The 17382-nt window shown below is 50.2% G+C and overlaps 6 protein-coding genes across 6 annotated transcripts; 2 read left to right on the top strand and 4 right to left on the bottom strand.

The window, feature by feature from the left end:
• Positions 1 to 580: 580 nt before the first annotated feature.
• Positions 581 to 1840, bottom strand: J4E82_007526 (uncharacterized protein; the record flags this gene model as incomplete). The annotated part of the gene is made up of 5 exons (XM_051733770.1): positions 581 to 608; positions 656 to 889; positions 956 to 1249; positions 1387 to 1762; positions 1813 to 1840. The coding sequence occupies 5 exons, from the start codon at positions 1838 to 1840 to the stop codon at positions 581 to 583; spliced, it is 960 nt and encodes a 319-aa protein (XP_051586416.1).
• Positions 1841 to 2067: 227 nt separating this feature from the next.
• Positions 2068 to 3039, top strand: J4E82_007525 (uncharacterized protein; the record flags this gene model as incomplete). Its single annotated transcript, XM_051733769.1, has 4 exons — positions 2068 to 2108; positions 2154 to 2405; positions 2452 to 2699; positions 2753 to 3039. The coding sequence occupies 4 exons, from the start codon at positions 2068 to 2070 to the stop codon at positions 3037 to 3039; spliced, it is 828 nt and encodes a 275-aa protein (XP_051586415.1).
• Positions 3040 to 5940: 2901 nt separating this feature from the next.
• Positions 5941 to 8002, bottom strand: J4E82_007524 (uncharacterized protein; the record flags this gene model as incomplete). The annotated part of the gene is made up of 4 exons (XM_051733768.1): positions 5941 to 7093; positions 7144 to 7308; positions 7359 to 7771; positions 7838 to 8002. The coding sequence occupies 4 exons, from the start codon at positions 8000 to 8002 to the stop codon at positions 5941 to 5943; spliced, it is 1896 nt and encodes a 631-aa protein (XP_051586414.1).
• Positions 8003 to 9386: 1384 nt separating this feature from the next.
• Positions 9387 to 11736, bottom strand: J4E82_007523 (uncharacterized protein; the record flags this gene model as incomplete). Its single annotated transcript, XM_051733767.1, has 4 exons — positions 9387 to 10297; positions 10361 to 11097; positions 11159 to 11287; positions 11336 to 11736. The coding sequence occupies 4 exons, from the start codon at positions 11734 to 11736 to the stop codon at positions 9387 to 9389; spliced, it is 2178 nt and encodes a 725-aa protein (XP_051586413.1).
• Positions 11737 to 12742: 1006 nt separating this feature from the next.
• J4E82_007522 (uncharacterized protein) lies at positions 12743 to 14651 on the top strand (the record flags this gene model as incomplete). Its single annotated transcript, XM_051733766.1, has 5 exons — positions 12743 to 12956; positions 13003 to 13212; positions 13265 to 13445; positions 13493 to 14231; positions 14295 to 14651. 5 exons carry the CDS (start codon positions 12743 to 12745, stop codon positions 14649 to 14651), a joined length of 1701 nt encoding a protein of 566 aa, XP_051586412.1.
• Positions 14652 to 15188: 537 nt separating this feature from the next.
• Positions 15189 to 16839, bottom strand: J4E82_007521 (uncharacterized protein; the record flags this gene model as incomplete). The annotated part of the gene is made up of 2 exons (XM_051733765.1): positions 15189 to 16133; positions 16186 to 16839. 2 exons carry the CDS (start codon positions 16837 to 16839, stop codon positions 15189 to 15191), a joined length of 1599 nt encoding a protein of 532 aa, XP_051586411.1.
• Positions 16840 to 17382: the final 543 nt, after the last annotated feature.

The raw sequence follows: 17382 nt of genomic DNA, 5'->3' as shown, positions 1-17382 counted from the left end.
CTATGGTATGCGACTTCTTAGGTCCAATAGTATCTGGAAAGTCTGATCGCGCCACAGGCGCTAGGGTAGCATCCATGACGAAGAAAAGAATACGCGACGAGTAAGCAAACAAGAACCGCAATACAAGAAACACAAAGCAACGGGAGTAGATTCAGGCATTCTACACGTCGAAAGGATAGATACTTAACGGCACCATCGTGGAGCATAAGCGCCCCCAAAACTCACAGCGCGAGACTGCGCCGCATTGATGGATGTCACCCAATCATTTAGCGACCGCAATCCCAATTCGGATAAGAACCACAACGTCGGAATGGGACAACTGCGGGTAGTCGACGAGCCTCCAATGCGATGCTCGAGATGTGCGGGAAGTGGATCCATACTTTACTGCAAGAGTAGAAATGCAGGTACGGGTGGCTTTATTTGCAACACATTCTGTAGATCTGCTAGTGTCGCGGTCTTGGCTTTGCCGCTCATCGCATTGCGATATCTGACAACTATGCAACAAAAGTGGAAGGCTCTCATAGTCTGCAGGCTCGGATGCTATATTAGGGAGCGTTCGCGTAATGTCCAATGTCGGCACTCAGCGGAAAGCCCCAACTTCTCGCCTCCTACATGATGTGAGCAGTAGAAGGTGCGAACGCGCATATGAACTTACCACCATGTGCGGAAACCCACAGTTGATATGTCGATACCTAGATCTCGCAGTGCGCTAGTATCTAAATGACAATCGTAAGGCCTAACAGTACCATCTTTCGGTTCTTCGTCAGGTTTGAAGGGTTCCATATTGTCGAGGGGCAACCCCATGATGTCGGCAAATGTCTGGCAAATTTGCCATTTGGTCATCCGGTCTTCGGAGCTGAATTGGAGAACACTTGGTAGTTCACGGCTCCTGTTTTCATCGTCAGTACTGGATGACTAGACGCGCACAACTATCCGTAATTTGAGCGTAGCTTACATGGTTGCTGGATCGAGATACAGCTTCGCTATATCACGACACACTCGACCAACATCTTGAGTATTCGTAGGATATCGAAGCGCATAGTCATCGACTTGGATTTTTGGCTGGCCTTGTTCTATCTGTTGTGCGTTCCACAATTGCGACATGAGCACGTTGACTGCACTGTCTTTTGGCTCGTCGCAAGATCCGTAGAGGACTGGGACTCGGAGAACAACGACTTTGTTGTTTGCACCAGTCCTGCTGGCAACGTCAAGGACAGCTTGTTCGCCCTCCATTTTACTTTGGCCATACCTGACGAATCTTGTCAGTCTAAGTTGGCACAACAGCCACCATACCCGGGACTTGTCATGTGCCATGAAGTGGGCATTAGTAGACGGTCCAAGGTCCTCGTATTTACCATAAACTTCGTGTGTCAGATCTGGACTTACGCATTTGGTGGGCTCGGCGCCGAATCTGGCTTGTAGGGAGCTTCTCCAGGTTTCCCAGCAAAGACATAGTCCGTCGAGATATAAATGAGAAAGATTCCTCGAGAGGCAGTAGCTTCAGCTAGAATTCTGCTTGCGTCTACGTTCAGTTTCCTCGCTGCTTCTGGGTCTTTGGTACAAGAGTCCGGAAAGCGGTTGGCAGCGCAGTGGACGACGACTTGCGGGCTGACTTCATTGAGCACCCTCAAGATCTCGTCTTGATTCAAGATATCCAGCTTCACTACATCTGGCGAGGTAATACGGCTCAGCCCGGTGCCGATTGATTTCCAACCGTCTAGAGAGAACTCTCGTTGCACTTGACGGCCAAGCAGACCACTAGCTGCACTCTAGGGTCAGCTAGCAGTAGAGCACTGGTCAAGTCTGCTTTACCTCCAGTGATCAATGCTGTCTGTACCATTTCGATTACTTTGCAGACCGACAGTGCTAGGGAGCAGAAGTCTCGGTCGAGGAGGCAAATTGATGGGAACGACGGAGTGGTGGAGCTGTGGCAGCTTCATCGAGGGCGTGGATGCGCGCATCATCACGTGTTAGCGAGACCCTGAATCCCTGCAAGCTCGCCGCGACGGGTCGATTGTCGCGACGCAACAAGCAACCCAGAGCTTACACGAAACAATCACAGCCACCATGTCGACCATAGTAAAGGAAGCTTCCCAGAGCTCATACCCGTATGTTTAGGAAGCTGCGTTCGTGATTTCCGCTCACCAAAGCAGTCCCGTCATCCCCAAGGACTTCAACGGCAACCAGCCAAAGACGATTCGCTTGTTTCCCCTCAGCAACTACACATTCGGGACCAAAGATGGCCAGCCCGAGGAGGACCCTTCGGTGCTCGCTCGGCTCAAGCGGTTAGAAGAGCACTACTCGGAGCATGGCATGCGACGAACTTGCGAAGGCATCCTGGTCTGCCACGAACACAACCACCCGCACATCCTCATGTTGCAGATCGCAAACGCCTTCTTCAAGCTGTACGAATTGTTATCGCCTATAGCTGTTCTGGCTGACGTCATATAGACCCGGCGACTATCTCCGTGCTGAGGACGACGAGATCGAGGGCTTCAAGGCGAGGCTGAACGAGCGCCTCGCACCAGTCGGCACCCAATTCACTGGCGAAGGTGTCAATGACGAGTGGGTGGTTGGCGACACATTGGCGCAGTGGTGGCGACCCAACTTCGAGACCTTCATGTACCCTTTCATCCCTGCGCATGTCACCAGGCCAAAGGAGTGCAAGAAGCTGTACTTTATCCAGCTTCCGCGCAGCAGTAAGTTGACCTGCCTATCCTCCATGTTTTGGCCAATTGCTAATGTTTCGCAGAGGTCTTGAGTGTTCCGAAGAACATGAAGCTCCTCGCCGTTCCGCTATTCGAGCTCTACGACAATACCGCACGATACGGCCCACAACTCTCAGCAATCCCTCATTTGCTCTCGCGGTACAACTTCGAATTTGTCGACGAGGACGGAAACGTCGCAGCGTGCACGCCTGGTGTAGGTCCACCTGAAGGATACCGACCTCAGACCAAGGTGCTCGCAGGTGGAGATGGGGAAGACACCAGGATGGAGCAGAACGGAGATGGAACAGGTAGCGATATCACTCTCTCGTAGAGCGCTCTCTATCGCCACTCTACTCTCTGTGTTTTGTCTTGCTAATTCATACCCGGTGTCAGGCGTTCCAAGAGCGAAGGCACTTTGACGTGGCTGCTTTGGCCACGATGCCCGTGTTTTGACAGAAGGGCTCGATATCTCTGTCATGTCAATTTGGTACATACATCCGCGAGCGATGCACACACCTTCAGTCGCTACTACTGTGCGAACGTAGACGTGATGCTGGACTGGTGTACAGCTGAAAGCAGAGCTCTTCCGAACGAGGGCTCTACACGTGCTGTATAATGCAAGCTGCCATACGATACCGAAAATGCACCAATCAGAATGCGATATTGCGAACTTTCAGGCTCTCCCAATGTCGGCTTTGTTCACTCGTGACTGGAAATCGCGCAATTGGGGTGTCCTTCTGTGGTGAACCTTGGGTCGTTTCCCAATCTCTGCGACACCATACGCTTGATTGGTTGGCGACTCATACAATCTTAGGTCGTCTTCTGCTTTCTTCATCTACATCATATGAACCATGACAATGCTAGCGGTCGAACTTGTATGAGATTGGCTCGACCGCCTTGCGCTGGGGCTTTGCTGCTAGTTTACCAAAGATCTAGGAATCCGCCTCGAGTCGCCTTCATATAAAAGGCACTGGATTGTCCCACCGTCTTTTTCCTACCTCGAAAGACAAAGATTGCCTCCCGTCTTGTGCCCGCTGATCTGATCGAAGGGATCCTCACACCAAAGTAACCAAGACCCTATAGTTCCAAAACATTGCGTACTACTCACCCCTACTACAGCTTACTCCGTGTCGACTAATCAATCCAGGTCTCGACGAAAAATGCATTTCATCGTCTCCGTCTTTACCGCCGTGGCCGTCTTAGCCACGTTCACGATCGCCAGCGACGATGGCAACCGTATCGTTTGGCACGAACGCCCAGTCAGAGAGCAGTGGGGCTGCGTCACCACTTGCAGGGCTTCCTTTGTCAAGAACACCGAGTTCTACAGGACACAGTGCGCCGTCTGCATGGATAGGATCAGGAACACTGTGTGCCTTGGCTGCGCAGACGCCTTCAGGGCTGGAAGAAATAAGCACGACACGGACTTGATTTGCAACAGATGCCGTCATATTTGTACGTATTGTTGTACAAACCGCGTATGAGACACACTGACTTTGTGCTCGCACAACTAGCCGACTACGATTCTACTTCCGACTTCACAGATGACTCGATGTCGGACAAGGAAAAGTGGGAGGGTCCATTGGATCCCTAAAAAGCTTCACGGGAACCATATGCAACCAATTTTGGTAGCGATGGCATTGCTCTGAAATGGTGTTTCTACATCCATGGTTGTGGTAGAGAGTAGATTGGTAAGGATTAGGTGGATAGGGATTAGATTGGTAGCGAAGTAGAAACAAAAGCTATCGCCCATGAAACTTTGGGCACGAAACCCTGACTGAAGCGAACAACCCACGAACGCACTCTTTGTTCTTGGGCTTCCATTCGATGCCTCTGCAGTTACTTCCACTATGAGTCGTGACCTTGCATTTACTATAGTGGTGGGATTATACGTGAGTCGATCTCCTTTAGAACATGACAGTTGACTTACCCGATTGAAGATTTGTACCATGCGATTATAGATCCGACGTTCCGAAATGGGATGCAGCGATCTTGACCAGAGATAAAATTCATGCTGTAGGAAGGGCCGTCTCTGATCCCGCATTCGAGGCCAGTGTAGACCCATACCTTAGCAAAGTTTGGGGGCAAGACACCCGCAAATGGGCCGGCGGTTTGATAGGGTATCTCGGCGGCGACTGCCATCGTCGCTGGCACTGGTAGTACTTCTGCAGTTGTTTCGGGTGCAGGTATGGCCAGAGAAGTGATCACCAAAGCGCTGAGGCCGACAAAGAAGGCGGAGAAGTGCATCGTCGCTTTGTCGCTGGGTGAGACTCTGAGCTGGAAGTTGTTGAATTTGTTCCCATGACGGTCATCGATTAGAGCTGAAGTCGCGCGTTATATACACGAAGCTTGCGATATTTCCACTACAGCGCTTTCCACATGTGGTCGGAGACAATGAACGTCCTGCAAATCATTCTTGGATGTGTTTCATAGCCTGTGGGTTTGCGACCAGTGTGACCAAATCTGTGCGAAATGATATTGTGGTCAACAAAGACTTTTCCTCATGTGTCCAGCGTGTAGGACGACCTTGCATGGTAATCGTATAGTCCTTTTTTCCACACGAGACATCAATACTATATGCAAAACTGATCACAAGTACAATATCGCCATTTGGGAAATCTTTCTTTGCTGCGCGTGTTCCACCATGTGGTGTGTAGCAGTCAGTGTGGAATACCGCTAGTAGACCCAAGACGATGACAGCGCATGCAGCTAGAGTGCCTGACGATAATCACATCCCCAAATCAGCCGTGTGTGTAGGACAGAGGTGTCAGTAGTCAAAAGCTAAAAGATCTTTGCTAGCTTCATGTAACCGGCACGGTAGCACTCACCTCTGAACTAACCTTACTACAGCTCATGTATCCAGTTCAACGATAACTGTTCCATCTTCCATGGATGAGGTTGTAAGCCACATCTTTCTTGATTACAATACAAGGCCAGACATTGTTTGCGTGTTTTCAGGGGAAAGCGAGTGTCAATAATTTCACGAGATCATATCGAGCTCCAGGTCAGACTGTCCATCAGTACGACAAGATTTGTTGCAAAGCGAGCAAATTATAAATTTCCACCTTCTCGGTAAACGTAATATACATTATGCTACAACAGACATTATATACTAAGTACGTAAGTAAAAGAGAGACTCGCGGGTGAGGTCGACATAAGGAAAGATTCGAAGACGAATGGTGCATAACGAGCGTTGCGACATCCAGTATGTGGGCTCAAAAAAACAACGGCAGCCTCATGGCAGTACGATCTGCACGGTCCTAGCAATGCTAGGAACACCCTCCTTTGAGATGACAAAGACGTAGTAGGAGCCTGGAATAAGAATACCGCTGTCATTGGGCAATGTAGCGGTGTACGTGCATCCCTCGCCCTTGATGTTTGAGAGTGGCACTCGTCGCTGGTCGGTGTTGACTGAGTGTGTGACGCTGCCGATGCGAACCAGGGTGAACTTGAGACCTGGTTCTGAGGTCTCGACTTGGATAGTCAGCTCGCCTCCAACTTTGACGCTTTCTGCGCTTAAAGAGCGAATGACAGGACGTGTTGCGGGAGTTCCGTCAGTATTGAACAGGTACGGCGGCGAGAAGATTTGGCCATCGGCGTGGTCGACGAGTTTGTTGCAATTGGCGGAGCTGCGGCCGACTCCCTGGGCGACGTAGCAGAGACCGCCACCACCGCTGAAGACACGTCCGTCGGCTAGCAAGATACTAACCGAGTGATAGTTGCGAGGTACGGCCTGTGGGGCAAGGACCTTCCAGGACTTTGTGGCTGGGTCGAAAAGTTCCGGGTAGAGAGCTCCATCGTCATCTGTGAACACCTTCGATCGTTTTTGGCCACCACTTACAAGGACCGTTCCGTCAGGCAAAACGACCGCATTGGAGAAACCGCGAGGATAGGTCATATCCGCGACACGCTCAACCCTTGCAGGAGAGTTCGGCTCGTCAATGGTAGTGATGTGGGCCCTGGCGTTGGCATCTGAGTCTGTGTAGTCAGGAGCACCACCAGCACTGAAGATCTTGCCGGCGACGGCATCGTACATGACAAAGATACCGCACATCGCGTCATCAATTGGGTCACGTATACCAGCGGCGACTTGCGATCCGGTTCCCTTTGTGCCATACCAGTTCATAGCTTTGCTAGGACCGGCTTGGAAAACAGAAGCGTTCTTCCAACCAAACAACCACGCATGGTTGTCTTCGCGCCAGATTCCTTCATGATCGGTCGTGAGCATAGCCTTCATCCTTGCGTTTGGCAATGCTGTCCAGGTGTTGGTGGAGGGATCGTAAACCTCGCCGTCTTTTCCCTTGCGGGGACCAGAGTAGGCACCTCCGATGGTGAACACGCGATTGTCGGATGTCGTCGTGGATGATTGGTAGCCACGGGCCATCTTCCTAATTCATATCAGTACCATTCTCTGATGACAATATTTGAGGAGACGTACATGTCGGGGGCGCGAGTGAAAGCATTCGAAGCTGGATCGTAGAGACTGGCTGCAGAAGCATCTGACCCTCCTTGAATCAAGAGCTGGCCATCTTGAAGACTGCTCATTGCAGGACAGAACATGTCGTGGTGAGTGTTGCTGACTGTACGGGCCGAAACAGCTCCACTGTGAAGACTGTCAGCATAGGCCGGTAACCTAATGTCAGTATGGCTTACGTATTGAAGTTGTAGTCCGCAAACTGGGTTCGTCCACCAGCACCACCGAAGGCGTCAGCTCCCCAACTAGAGAAGACGAGAAGACGTTGTGAGACAGGATACTCAGGAACGACATATGCGGCAACAGGGATGACAGGCAGGCGAATGAGATCTGACCATTCACCGTCTTTCGCGGGCGCGGGCGCGACGTTTAGACGCATCACATCGTAGCGTTTGTCGGTCGACCAGATCAAAGTGTTACTCCGTGAGTCGGCTTTGATGTGGCAAGCCATCTTTGCCGAGTCGTAAACGGCTGCGTTGCACGTAGCCCAGTTGGCACACAGGTAGGCGCAATCATCGAAAGTCCTTATACCCTGCCATATCTTTTCACTTGGTCCGCGGATATCGGTTCCTGGACAGATGCTGTATTGTTTCTGGTATTACAGTATTAGTTTGTGAAAATATGGTGTCTCCTTTCGAGAAAGCGAAAACAGACTTACCCGGTTTCTATGATAAGTCCACTCGTTGTGAGGGCAACGAGCGATGTTGACCTGCTCTGCTTGGATGACTTGGAAACGGTCATTGGCAACCCAAGTCAGGCCAGTAAGATCTTTGGAGTGGCAGTCTTTCGTCCGGGTATCAAAGACTGCCTTGAAACAGTCCATGCTCTGGTCGCAGAGTTTCGCGCATGCTGTAACCGAAGTAACTCGCTTTATTGACGTCGAAGGTCCAGTCAGATCGGTACCAGGACATACTCGATATCTGATACCTTCCGCTCCAGTGAAAACATCGTCAGTACCCGGGCAAGCATTAAGGGCGTGTGTAAAATGTAAAAGAGTGGCTGCCGAAAGCACGGCGAAGAGATTGCGGACCTGCATTCTGGATACGAATTCAGACAACTGGCCTGAAGCAAGAATCGCAGTTCTGGCGTCAACTTCCTATATACTCGTTCCAGCTATGGTCCTGTACTTGTGACCCACACATAGGAGTTTGCAAAAGTGGATACCTTTGAAACAAGCGGGAGGATTGTAGACTTAACATCATATAGGGTAGCGTACTACTGAGATAGGAACTGTTCGTGAGTAGCTACCCTGTATATGTTCACCTATATATCGTATTTTAGTATGTTCGATAGCGCTAAAGGCTCCAAGTCCGGAGCTGCCAGGGGTTCATAGCAACGGTAGCGGGCCGAGACACCCAGCAAGGTTAGTGGTGATGCCACTATCGGTATGCTCGGCCTTCCTGGAGTCATGTCGTTGACTGCGCCTCAAGGAGATGCTCGAAAGGATCGCGGTTGTTTTGTCGTGATGTGGGGTGCTGCAACGCCGTAATGAGCTATTAGCGAACGCAAATGCGTACACCCGAGACTGACACAAGGTCAGAAAAGGTATGAATCTTGTCTCAGCTGTCGCTATGCCATAGTCTATGGCGAAGTACACGTCCTGAATAAGTGATCGAAGTATTACGGCTTCATACAAGCCAGCCGGCTGATGGCTGGTTCCCTGTCAGGCTGCTTGAAACGCCAAGGCTATCGCTCCACTCCACCCCTGCGCCCATCAGGGAGACGTTATCTACAAAAAAAGAACTCCAGTTGAATAACCACCGTTAAAACTCTGCCCCTGTTCTCAGCGCATGAGATATCGAGAAACAAGTCTATTGAAAATACAGTCGCAGACCCGCACGGCTTTAAAACGGCTCATGCAAATGCGCCGTATCATGATAGTATGGGGTCGCGACCGCGATAACAACACTAGACGAGCAAGTAGTAACAGACGTCGGCACATGACCTGGGGTACACGAGATAGTTGAGATACGCCGTTGTAGATGCGGATGGGGGTGCCGGAACGTTGGGTGCTACACCGGATCGCTGACTCGGAACTGAAAGGAGTTCGGTAAATATGTCATGACAGCCTGAACATCCTGGACGTTAATACCTGAGTCGGTCTAACGATACCATGAGATCCTGTCATGGTCACGGTCTCCATCGGACACGGTCAGGTATCGTCTTAGTCTTTGAGGACACAAATCTTGATCCTTGATACGACAGCTTCACCATCCTTGACCAGGCATCGCGCTCCAATTAGGAATTTGCCAAGTCCATGGACTACCGTTAAAGTTGATCGGAGCCTGTGTGAGATCCATAGGGAAAACTCCACTGTCTATGTTCATGCCATCGGTAACTCCTAATTGGGAACCAAGACTTCCCAAACCCATGAGCTCGGATGTCTGTGGGTTGGCGCTATCGGAACCTGGTGTCTGGAACTGCACCTCCGCCGCTTTTTCGTCCACAAGTGCCATCTTCCGTTTGATGTCCGTCACAATCTTTGGTGGCTCTGACTGTGCAGATACTGCCTCGCGCGCGGACCAAGCTTGAAGTACGAGTCCCGCAAATATGGTGAAGAAGGGGTTTTTCGGTTTTGTTTCGATTGGACTGTCCTTTACCTCGATATCCATCAAACGAGCGGCGCAGTTGTCGCTCATCGCCTGCCACGATCGGTCTGCATGTTCGCCTAGTGGCCGCCTTTTCAACGCTTGAACAAGATGAACATAGACGGGAAAGGGGAAATTCAAGTAGACGATCCAACGGAAGTTCTTGATGAGGGGTGATGTCATGAGCATTGTATCGCACTCAAGCAGCCGGAGCGCAAAAGCAAGACCGAGGTCGCGTTGCTCGTCGCTTTCCTGTCCAAACTTCTGCGAATTGGTCGATAAGTAATTTGCGAATCCGATCTTTGCAAGTGATGCGCGTGTCGTCCATATAGTCAGGAAGTGCAACGGGTTCTGGGCATCGCAATGCGCAAGATACTTTCGCTCCATCGTCGAATCGAACTCTGTAAGTTCATCGAATTCTGAATGAGCAGAGACGGAGGCCTTCTTCGAGAACGTTTTTAGGGCTGGGTTGATAAAATCCAGATGAGAGGGGCTTTGACGCACGAATTCGCCAATCTGACTGCGTATCACTGCAAGAGGGAGTATCCGAAGTCAGTGATGTCTCACATGTATTTTAAACAGTCAGAACTCACCTGCAAACAGTGCTTCGGATAAAACCCCGAACTCAGCAGGCTGAGTGCTCATCTCGGCCCGTAAACTGAAGTCATTGACATTGAGCGGAGGTTTGCAGTCCCAAGTTGGAAGCAAGCTAGTGGTCTTGCACTCAGTCATCTCGGCCATACGGTTATCGTAAAGTGTAAGAGACCACCACAGCCTTCTGCGGAGCTCGGCCTCGAGCACGGAGTGCCTGGCGTTGGTAGATTCTGTGTCGATACCCATTCGCTGGGCAATGCGAACAGCAGCTCCTAGCATAGACGACAGTGACCGTGGGTCTGTGTCAGGCTTGAGTGATATCAAGTAGAGATGAAGAGCTGTCAAACATTCTCTATCGCTGGATTTCAAAAATTCACAGTTCACTAGCGCCTCTCTTGCACCCACCTGATAACCTCTGATAATTTCTGATCTACGCCTTCCAAACATCGCTTGGCACTGCTCTTGATCCAGACTGAAGATAGCCATGCAGTAGATTGAGAACATGAGAGCCTCCAAATTAGGATCGATGTTGGAAATGTCGCTAGCGGCATCGATGATGCGTGCTTGGAGGGTGGGGGTATGGGTAAGCTTCAGCAATGGATCAACATTTTCCAGGTACAGTTGCCAGAGCTTGAAGATCTGGGCTTGTGGTGGATGTAAGGTTGAGAGGCTGACATCTGCGCTACGCGAGCAAAACAGCAGGTCCTCGCTGCGGTGCAGTTCGTGTGCGTAGAGACTAAACATGGTGGTACAAAGTCAGTGCATGCTACACATGCAATTTGTGTAGAGACACTCACTAATCCCATGCTTTCACAATTTGTGCTTGTCGTAGTGCGTGTCGAGACGAAGAACTGTGGTCAGAACCATCGTCGCTGGCGTTATCATCAGCATCGTATGCTCTTCGGTTCATGGCATGCCAAAAACTCCTATTGCGATTAGAAGTGTTTCTTCCCAGTGCTACAGCTTCTTCATACTTGGCTTGGGAATTCTCGGCATCTCCTGTGGAGGATGGCTGAGTCCTAGTGTGCTCCTTATCACGACTGTCGCTTCTTTCTTCGGATCGCGTTGGCGGGTTCGAAAACGCATGCAAGGCTTGGAAAGCAATGCCGTTTTTCGTAAGGAGATCCTCATAGTGGCGCAGGCGATCGAGCAACTCTCGCTCAGGAAATCTACGGCGTCTCTGCCGGGGTATTGTCGCAGCGGATATACATTGTGTACCAGCCTTGGTACAGTTGGAACAAGGATATTTTCGATCGCACTTGACCTTTCTTTGCGCGCACAGCACGCACGAAAGTACGCGCTGCGGCTTGCTTGCAGCAGCTAGTGGAGATAGAGCATCAGCACTGAGCTCAGGCGTAGGTATGTCCGAAGACATATTCAAGACGTTACTCTGCCCGCTGAGACCGAATTGGCGATCACGTATAGCAGCTGAGAATGTAAGAGACACCCTCAATAGCTGTGGGTGGGGAGGCGACAAATATCAGGCAACCACGCGCAAGCCGCTAAGCAGGACCCTGCTTATTTCCGGGCAACACATTATCGAGCTGAACACATTGAATGGGAGCATTGTCGATTGATGCGGCTAATACGGCCCTGGCGACGTGAAAGGCGTTCTGTCATGATGTCAACGGGGTGCGAGTGTCTAGAGAACGTATGGGGCTTACGTAACGCGCGCTCGCGTTGGTTTCAGTCGCGTTCCTCCAGCCGTTCACGCTCTGCTTAAGGCTGGCTTGTAGTGGCCTCGCATAGTCCATCAAAAGCGTTTTAATGCATGTCCACTTCATCTATACATGGATACGCGTACTTTACACGCGCAGATATGGCGACGCTCGTTGTTTACAGAAGAAACCCCTCTCTGCACGAAACAGTATAGCTTGAGCTTACGCGCACATGTCACCCCTGACCTCCTTCTAGAGAAGATATTGCGAAGATGGATAATTGACTCCAGATTACCTGGCAGGTGTTGGGCATGAGATAGTGTCTACGATGTAGACTCGATTTGACTGTAAGCCGCTCGGCCAGATCTAACACCCGACACCATCACGTGCTCTTCGACATAAGTCCTGACTCCTAGGACGACGGAATACAACGACATACCATAGCGCCAGTATAGACTCCAAAGATATTCTAGCTATGTTAATTCTCTCGCTTGTTTCGGGGATCTGCAAAAGCTGTAAGCTCCCCTTGTTCACCAAGGCAGCTCGCGCACCATGTCGGACATTTCTATTCCCCGAATGCATTCGTGTAGCAAGACACACTTCTCGGATTCTTGCACATACCGAATGTACATATAATAGCCAAGGCTTCGTTTCCATGTTCGTAACACATCAAAAATCAAGCTTCTCTTCCATTCTTGGCTCGATCCTACCAACGTTTACATAATGACTACATCAACTCCGACTGACCCTCTTCCGGAGGCACGACCGTCCACCTTCACCCAGGATACCGAGAAAGACGACTTGACTCCGCCCCCGAAAACAAACGAATATGCCGATGCGGAGAAGAACTACGATCCTAAGTCGCTCAAGTTCTGGCTTATCGTCATCTCGATCTATCTCGCCTTCTTCCTCGTCGCTCTGGATCGCATGATCATTGGTACGCGAATTTCATATATGCTAGATTCAGTACTAACGAGTCTCAGCTACTGCTATACCGGCGATCACGAACACATATGGCTCCATTGCAGATATTGGCTGGTACGGCAGCGGCTATATGCTTACGTGCGCAATCTTCAATCCACTATTTGGAAAGATATACCAGCTGTACAGTACGAAATGGACATTCCTAATGTCGATTTTCATCTTTGAGGTGGGAAGTGCTTTGTGCGGGGCTGCACCTACTTCCGATGTTCGTAAGTAATACGCAAAGCCATAAGGTCTTCAGCATCCTGACCTTCATCATAGTCATCGTTGGTCGCGCAATCGCTGGCATAGGAGCGGCAGGCATTCAATGCGGTGCGGTCATGATCATTGTTCCCCTCGTCCCACTACGCAAGCGACCCGTTTTTACTTCTTTTTTCGGCCTCGCATTCGGAGTGTCATCTGTATTGGGACCCTTCGTTGGAGGCACCTTCACGGACAGCGCGTAAGCTATTCGATCTGCTCCTTGAATCAGTGCTGACCATATATTAGGACCCTGACATGGAGATTTTGTTTCTACATCAACCTTCCTGTGGGCGCTTTGGCTTTTGCTACCGTCTTCTTCTTCTTACATCTCCCCTATACGCCGAAAGAGAAGCTGTCCATTTTCGCGCAGCTCAAGCGCCTCGATCCAATAGGCCTCACTTTTTTCGTGCCTTCGATGGTATGCCTCATCATGGCTCTGCAGTGGGGAGGTACGACCGATCCCTGGTCGGCACCGAGAATCATTGGCCTGCTCGTGACTTTCGTAGTCACGTTCGTCGCGTTCCTAATTGTGGAGTTTACAATGCCAGACACGGCTATGGCTCCGCCTCGAGTCATTTTGAACCGTTCTATGGGTGGTGCCATGCTTTTCATCTTTCTTCTCGCTGGCGGCATGATGAACGCTGTGTACTACCTCGCGATCTGGTTCCAGGCAGCCCAGGGCCAGTCTGCCATGCAGGCTGGTGTACGTACGATACCGATGGTCCTGTCACTCGTTCTCTTCGGTATCATCACAGCGGTGGCTACCCAAAAGATCGGATATTATGTTCCTGCTATGCTCCTTTCGCCCATCCTCGCATCGATCGCTAGTGGCCTCCTTTCTACACTTACCCCACACTCCCACGCAAGCAAATGGATCGGCTATCAAGTATTCTACGGGTGTGGACTTGGCGTTGGAGCACAAACGGCAAATCTGGTAGCGCAGACTGTGTTGCCCCGTTCAGACGTCTCTCTTGGCATGGCGATGGTAAGTGGTGCCTATACGAAATGCATATAAACATACACTGACTTCGCATCTTCACCTCTGCAGATGTTCTTCATGAATCAACAGGGTGGCGCCATCTTTCTTGCTGTTGGGCAGAATCTGTTCTCGACTCAACTTGTGGAGCGGTTATCCGGCATTGCCGGTCTCGACACCAAAGCCATCATCAACACTGGCGCCACAGAGCTTCGCAAAGTGGTGCCGGCGAATGAGATTGACACGGTGGTTTCAGCTTATAGCTATTCATTGACACGAGTGTTCATCTTATCAGCAGCCCTCAGCGCTTGCGTAATGATCGGGTCGCTGATGGTTAAGTGGGTAAGCATCAAGAAAGATGCTCCGAATCCAGAGAAAGCGGTGTCGCAGGACGTGGAAGCAGGTATTGATGCGAAAAGTGAGCGCTGAGAAGGCTGCCGTTATTTGGGTCAGGGTAATTGACACCAATCGGGGCATTTAGTTTGTGTTGGAAATGTATATGCAACAAGGCAAGAAAATGAAAGTAGTTCGAATAGCATATTAACAGCCTCGTTTGACTCAGCCCTTCCACACTGTTGAGGTCACCAATGGCATGAATACACAATACATGCTTGACACTGATTGTTCAATTCTTTCGTCCCTATAGTTGTCAGGACGACGTTCGCGTCACCAAACGCTGCATCATACTATGCAAGACGAGGATCGAACAAATGCGGACACTGCAAGCGCTTTCCCACAGTCCACGTTGGCTTAGAATATGGAAGCCCACAAATATTAAGGGCCTTGTAGATTTCTAAGATACATTTCAAAAAAGAAGACATGACTTTCGATGAGCTTCGGTATAGCAGACAGAGTAAACAACAGGATGGCAAAGGAGAAAGTTGAAGAATTTCGGTTTCTTCCGTGACTAAAATGTATGATTTCTTTTGACAGTGCCAATGACGCGTCTAGACAAAACCCTGTTCTTCATGATTGACTAGCCAGATTACTAACGTCAGCACTGCGTATCCTCTCATGAGACACCATTAGTTCTTTTGGAAACCACTCCGCCAATTTCCCACCTGGCCTTCCTGGAACCTTTGGTAATTCATCGTCTTCACTTCCGGCAATCATGATACCAAGAGCTGCTCCTGAAAGCCAGGCCCACACCATGCCCTCTCCGGAGAAACCTGCTGCAATCCACTCTCCACAATGGTACTTGTCGCTCGACGTCCGCTTTTGTTGTCTCGTATCCCGCCCTGTTAACTTTGTATCCAAGCGACCGACTAGTGGAAGAGAATCTCCTGTCAGGCCGATGATACCTGACCAGGTTTGCTTCAATTCGGCACCAACACCCCAATTTGGATGAAATATCGCTGGAAAAATGCCTGCAATGTGTGTAGTGGTCAAAGGGTCGAGCGGAGAGCCATCGTCATATCGACCGACTTGATCGATACCTTGCTTTAGCGATCGCAGGAAACCGCCTCCGATCATCAGATCTCCTTTGGAATCACCTGCGGCTGGTGGCCTTTGTGTGACGTAGTCAAACCCCTCACCGTAAACAACACTCCAGGAGTGCATGCCATCAGCATATGCGAAATTTTGTCCTGGTTTTTGAGCAGACATATGGGCTTGTGCACCCACGATCTTGCTGCGTAGTCCTGGGACGAGCTGACTAGCGAAGGCGTTGGTAGCGTGAACTACGTGTCGGACAAATACAGTTCCTCGAGTAGTCTGCAAAGCGTACGGGAAGCCTTCCGGGGCATCTTTTGGAACACTTATCGACTCTACAGGGGTATTCGTCTCAACAGAGAGACTATGTGAGAATTCGTCCAGAATGCCACGCCAGATAGATGCAACAAACCGGTACGCCCAAATAGCCCCTGCTTGGTAGGATAAAGCACCGACGACGCTATTATTGACGCCAAACCTCTGTCTTTATTAGTTCCTGGGTCGTCTCGATTAGTTGAGGGATGTCTCAAACCTCATGTGCTTGATTGCTATTCCATACTGCAATCTCAATTTCTGGCAACCACCTCTTCAATTCGTCAATATCGGCGACGGCCTTGGAGAAACTTTGCTCATCCAGGAAAAAGTCAACAGTCTCGACCCTCCGAGCTTCGGCAGCATTGATGCCTTGGCTTTGACATAATTCGATCAAACAATTGATATGTAGAGATTGAAAACGCGCCAGTGCAGCAGCGCGATCTTTTGGGAAGAGCTTGCTGAATCGAGAAAAGGACTCATATATCGAAGGTTTGATGTGGCCGCCATTTCGAGCGGTGGCACCGCTGCATAGCTGTCTCGCGTCGAAAACGATCACCTTTTCATTCGTACAAATGTTACGACGGCGTCGCTCGTGTAACAATGACCGCGCGACAGCAGCGCCGGCGATTCCGGAACCAATGATAGCCACATCTGCGGTCTGCGGCAATTTGGGCGAACTTACATTAACAAGTTCAGGATATGGAGGATCGTTGAGCCAGTACGGCTGGGATGGTTTGGGGCTTGGGAGACCTGGAGGCTGCGATGCACGCTTCAAAGCCTGATTGAACTCGGTAGACAAAGCTTTCAGAACGGAAATTGTTGAAATTAAGACTCTCCATGTGTTCTGCAAAAGCGAAAGCACTGCCCCCATTTTGATGTAGATGATTTGTGAAGTTCCGAAAATGATTGGGAAACCTGCTTGTCTTAGAGAACTGGAGAAAGATCCTAGAGCAACACGTAACGCTATACGATGTGCTTATCGTGATTAGGCTTAGCTACAATACCTACAGGCCCACTATTTTCACAACTACCTCAAGGTTCAATTCCACGACTTGGATTTCCAGAACAACCGAAGATATTAGCCGATTGTTAAATGGTACACAGTAGGTCCGCCCGGTAGGCTACAGGGTGTGTGAACAGTAGCGCACATCGCCGTTGAAGCCTTTGCTAATTGGGGGTCCTGCATAGCTTCAAGATGGGTATCTGACAACGGACCGGATTCAACTTCCAGGACGGAAGACATCAGCCAAGTTTTCATCGGTAAATAATAAGCTTATCTGGTTTTCCTGTCACATACGACCATAGGACACTGAAAATTAGGCTTCCCGTCCGCTCAGCCATATACAAGCAGTGTACCGGCGGATTAGTAGTTAGGTGGGTGACCACTAGCGAATCCCCGCTGTTGTATGTTTTT

The sequence above is a fragment of the Alternaria postmessia genome (assembly GCF_024291825.1).
Source record: "Alternaria postmessia strain BMP 2775 chromosome Unknown scaffold_52, whole genome shotgun sequence".
Lineage (NCBI taxonomy): Eukaryota > Fungi > Ascomycota > Dothideomycetes > Pleosporales > Pleosporaceae > Alternaria > Alternaria postmessia.
The sequence above is the reverse complement of the archived record's forward strand: the minus strand, read 5'-3'. Positions and strand labels throughout refer to the sequence as shown.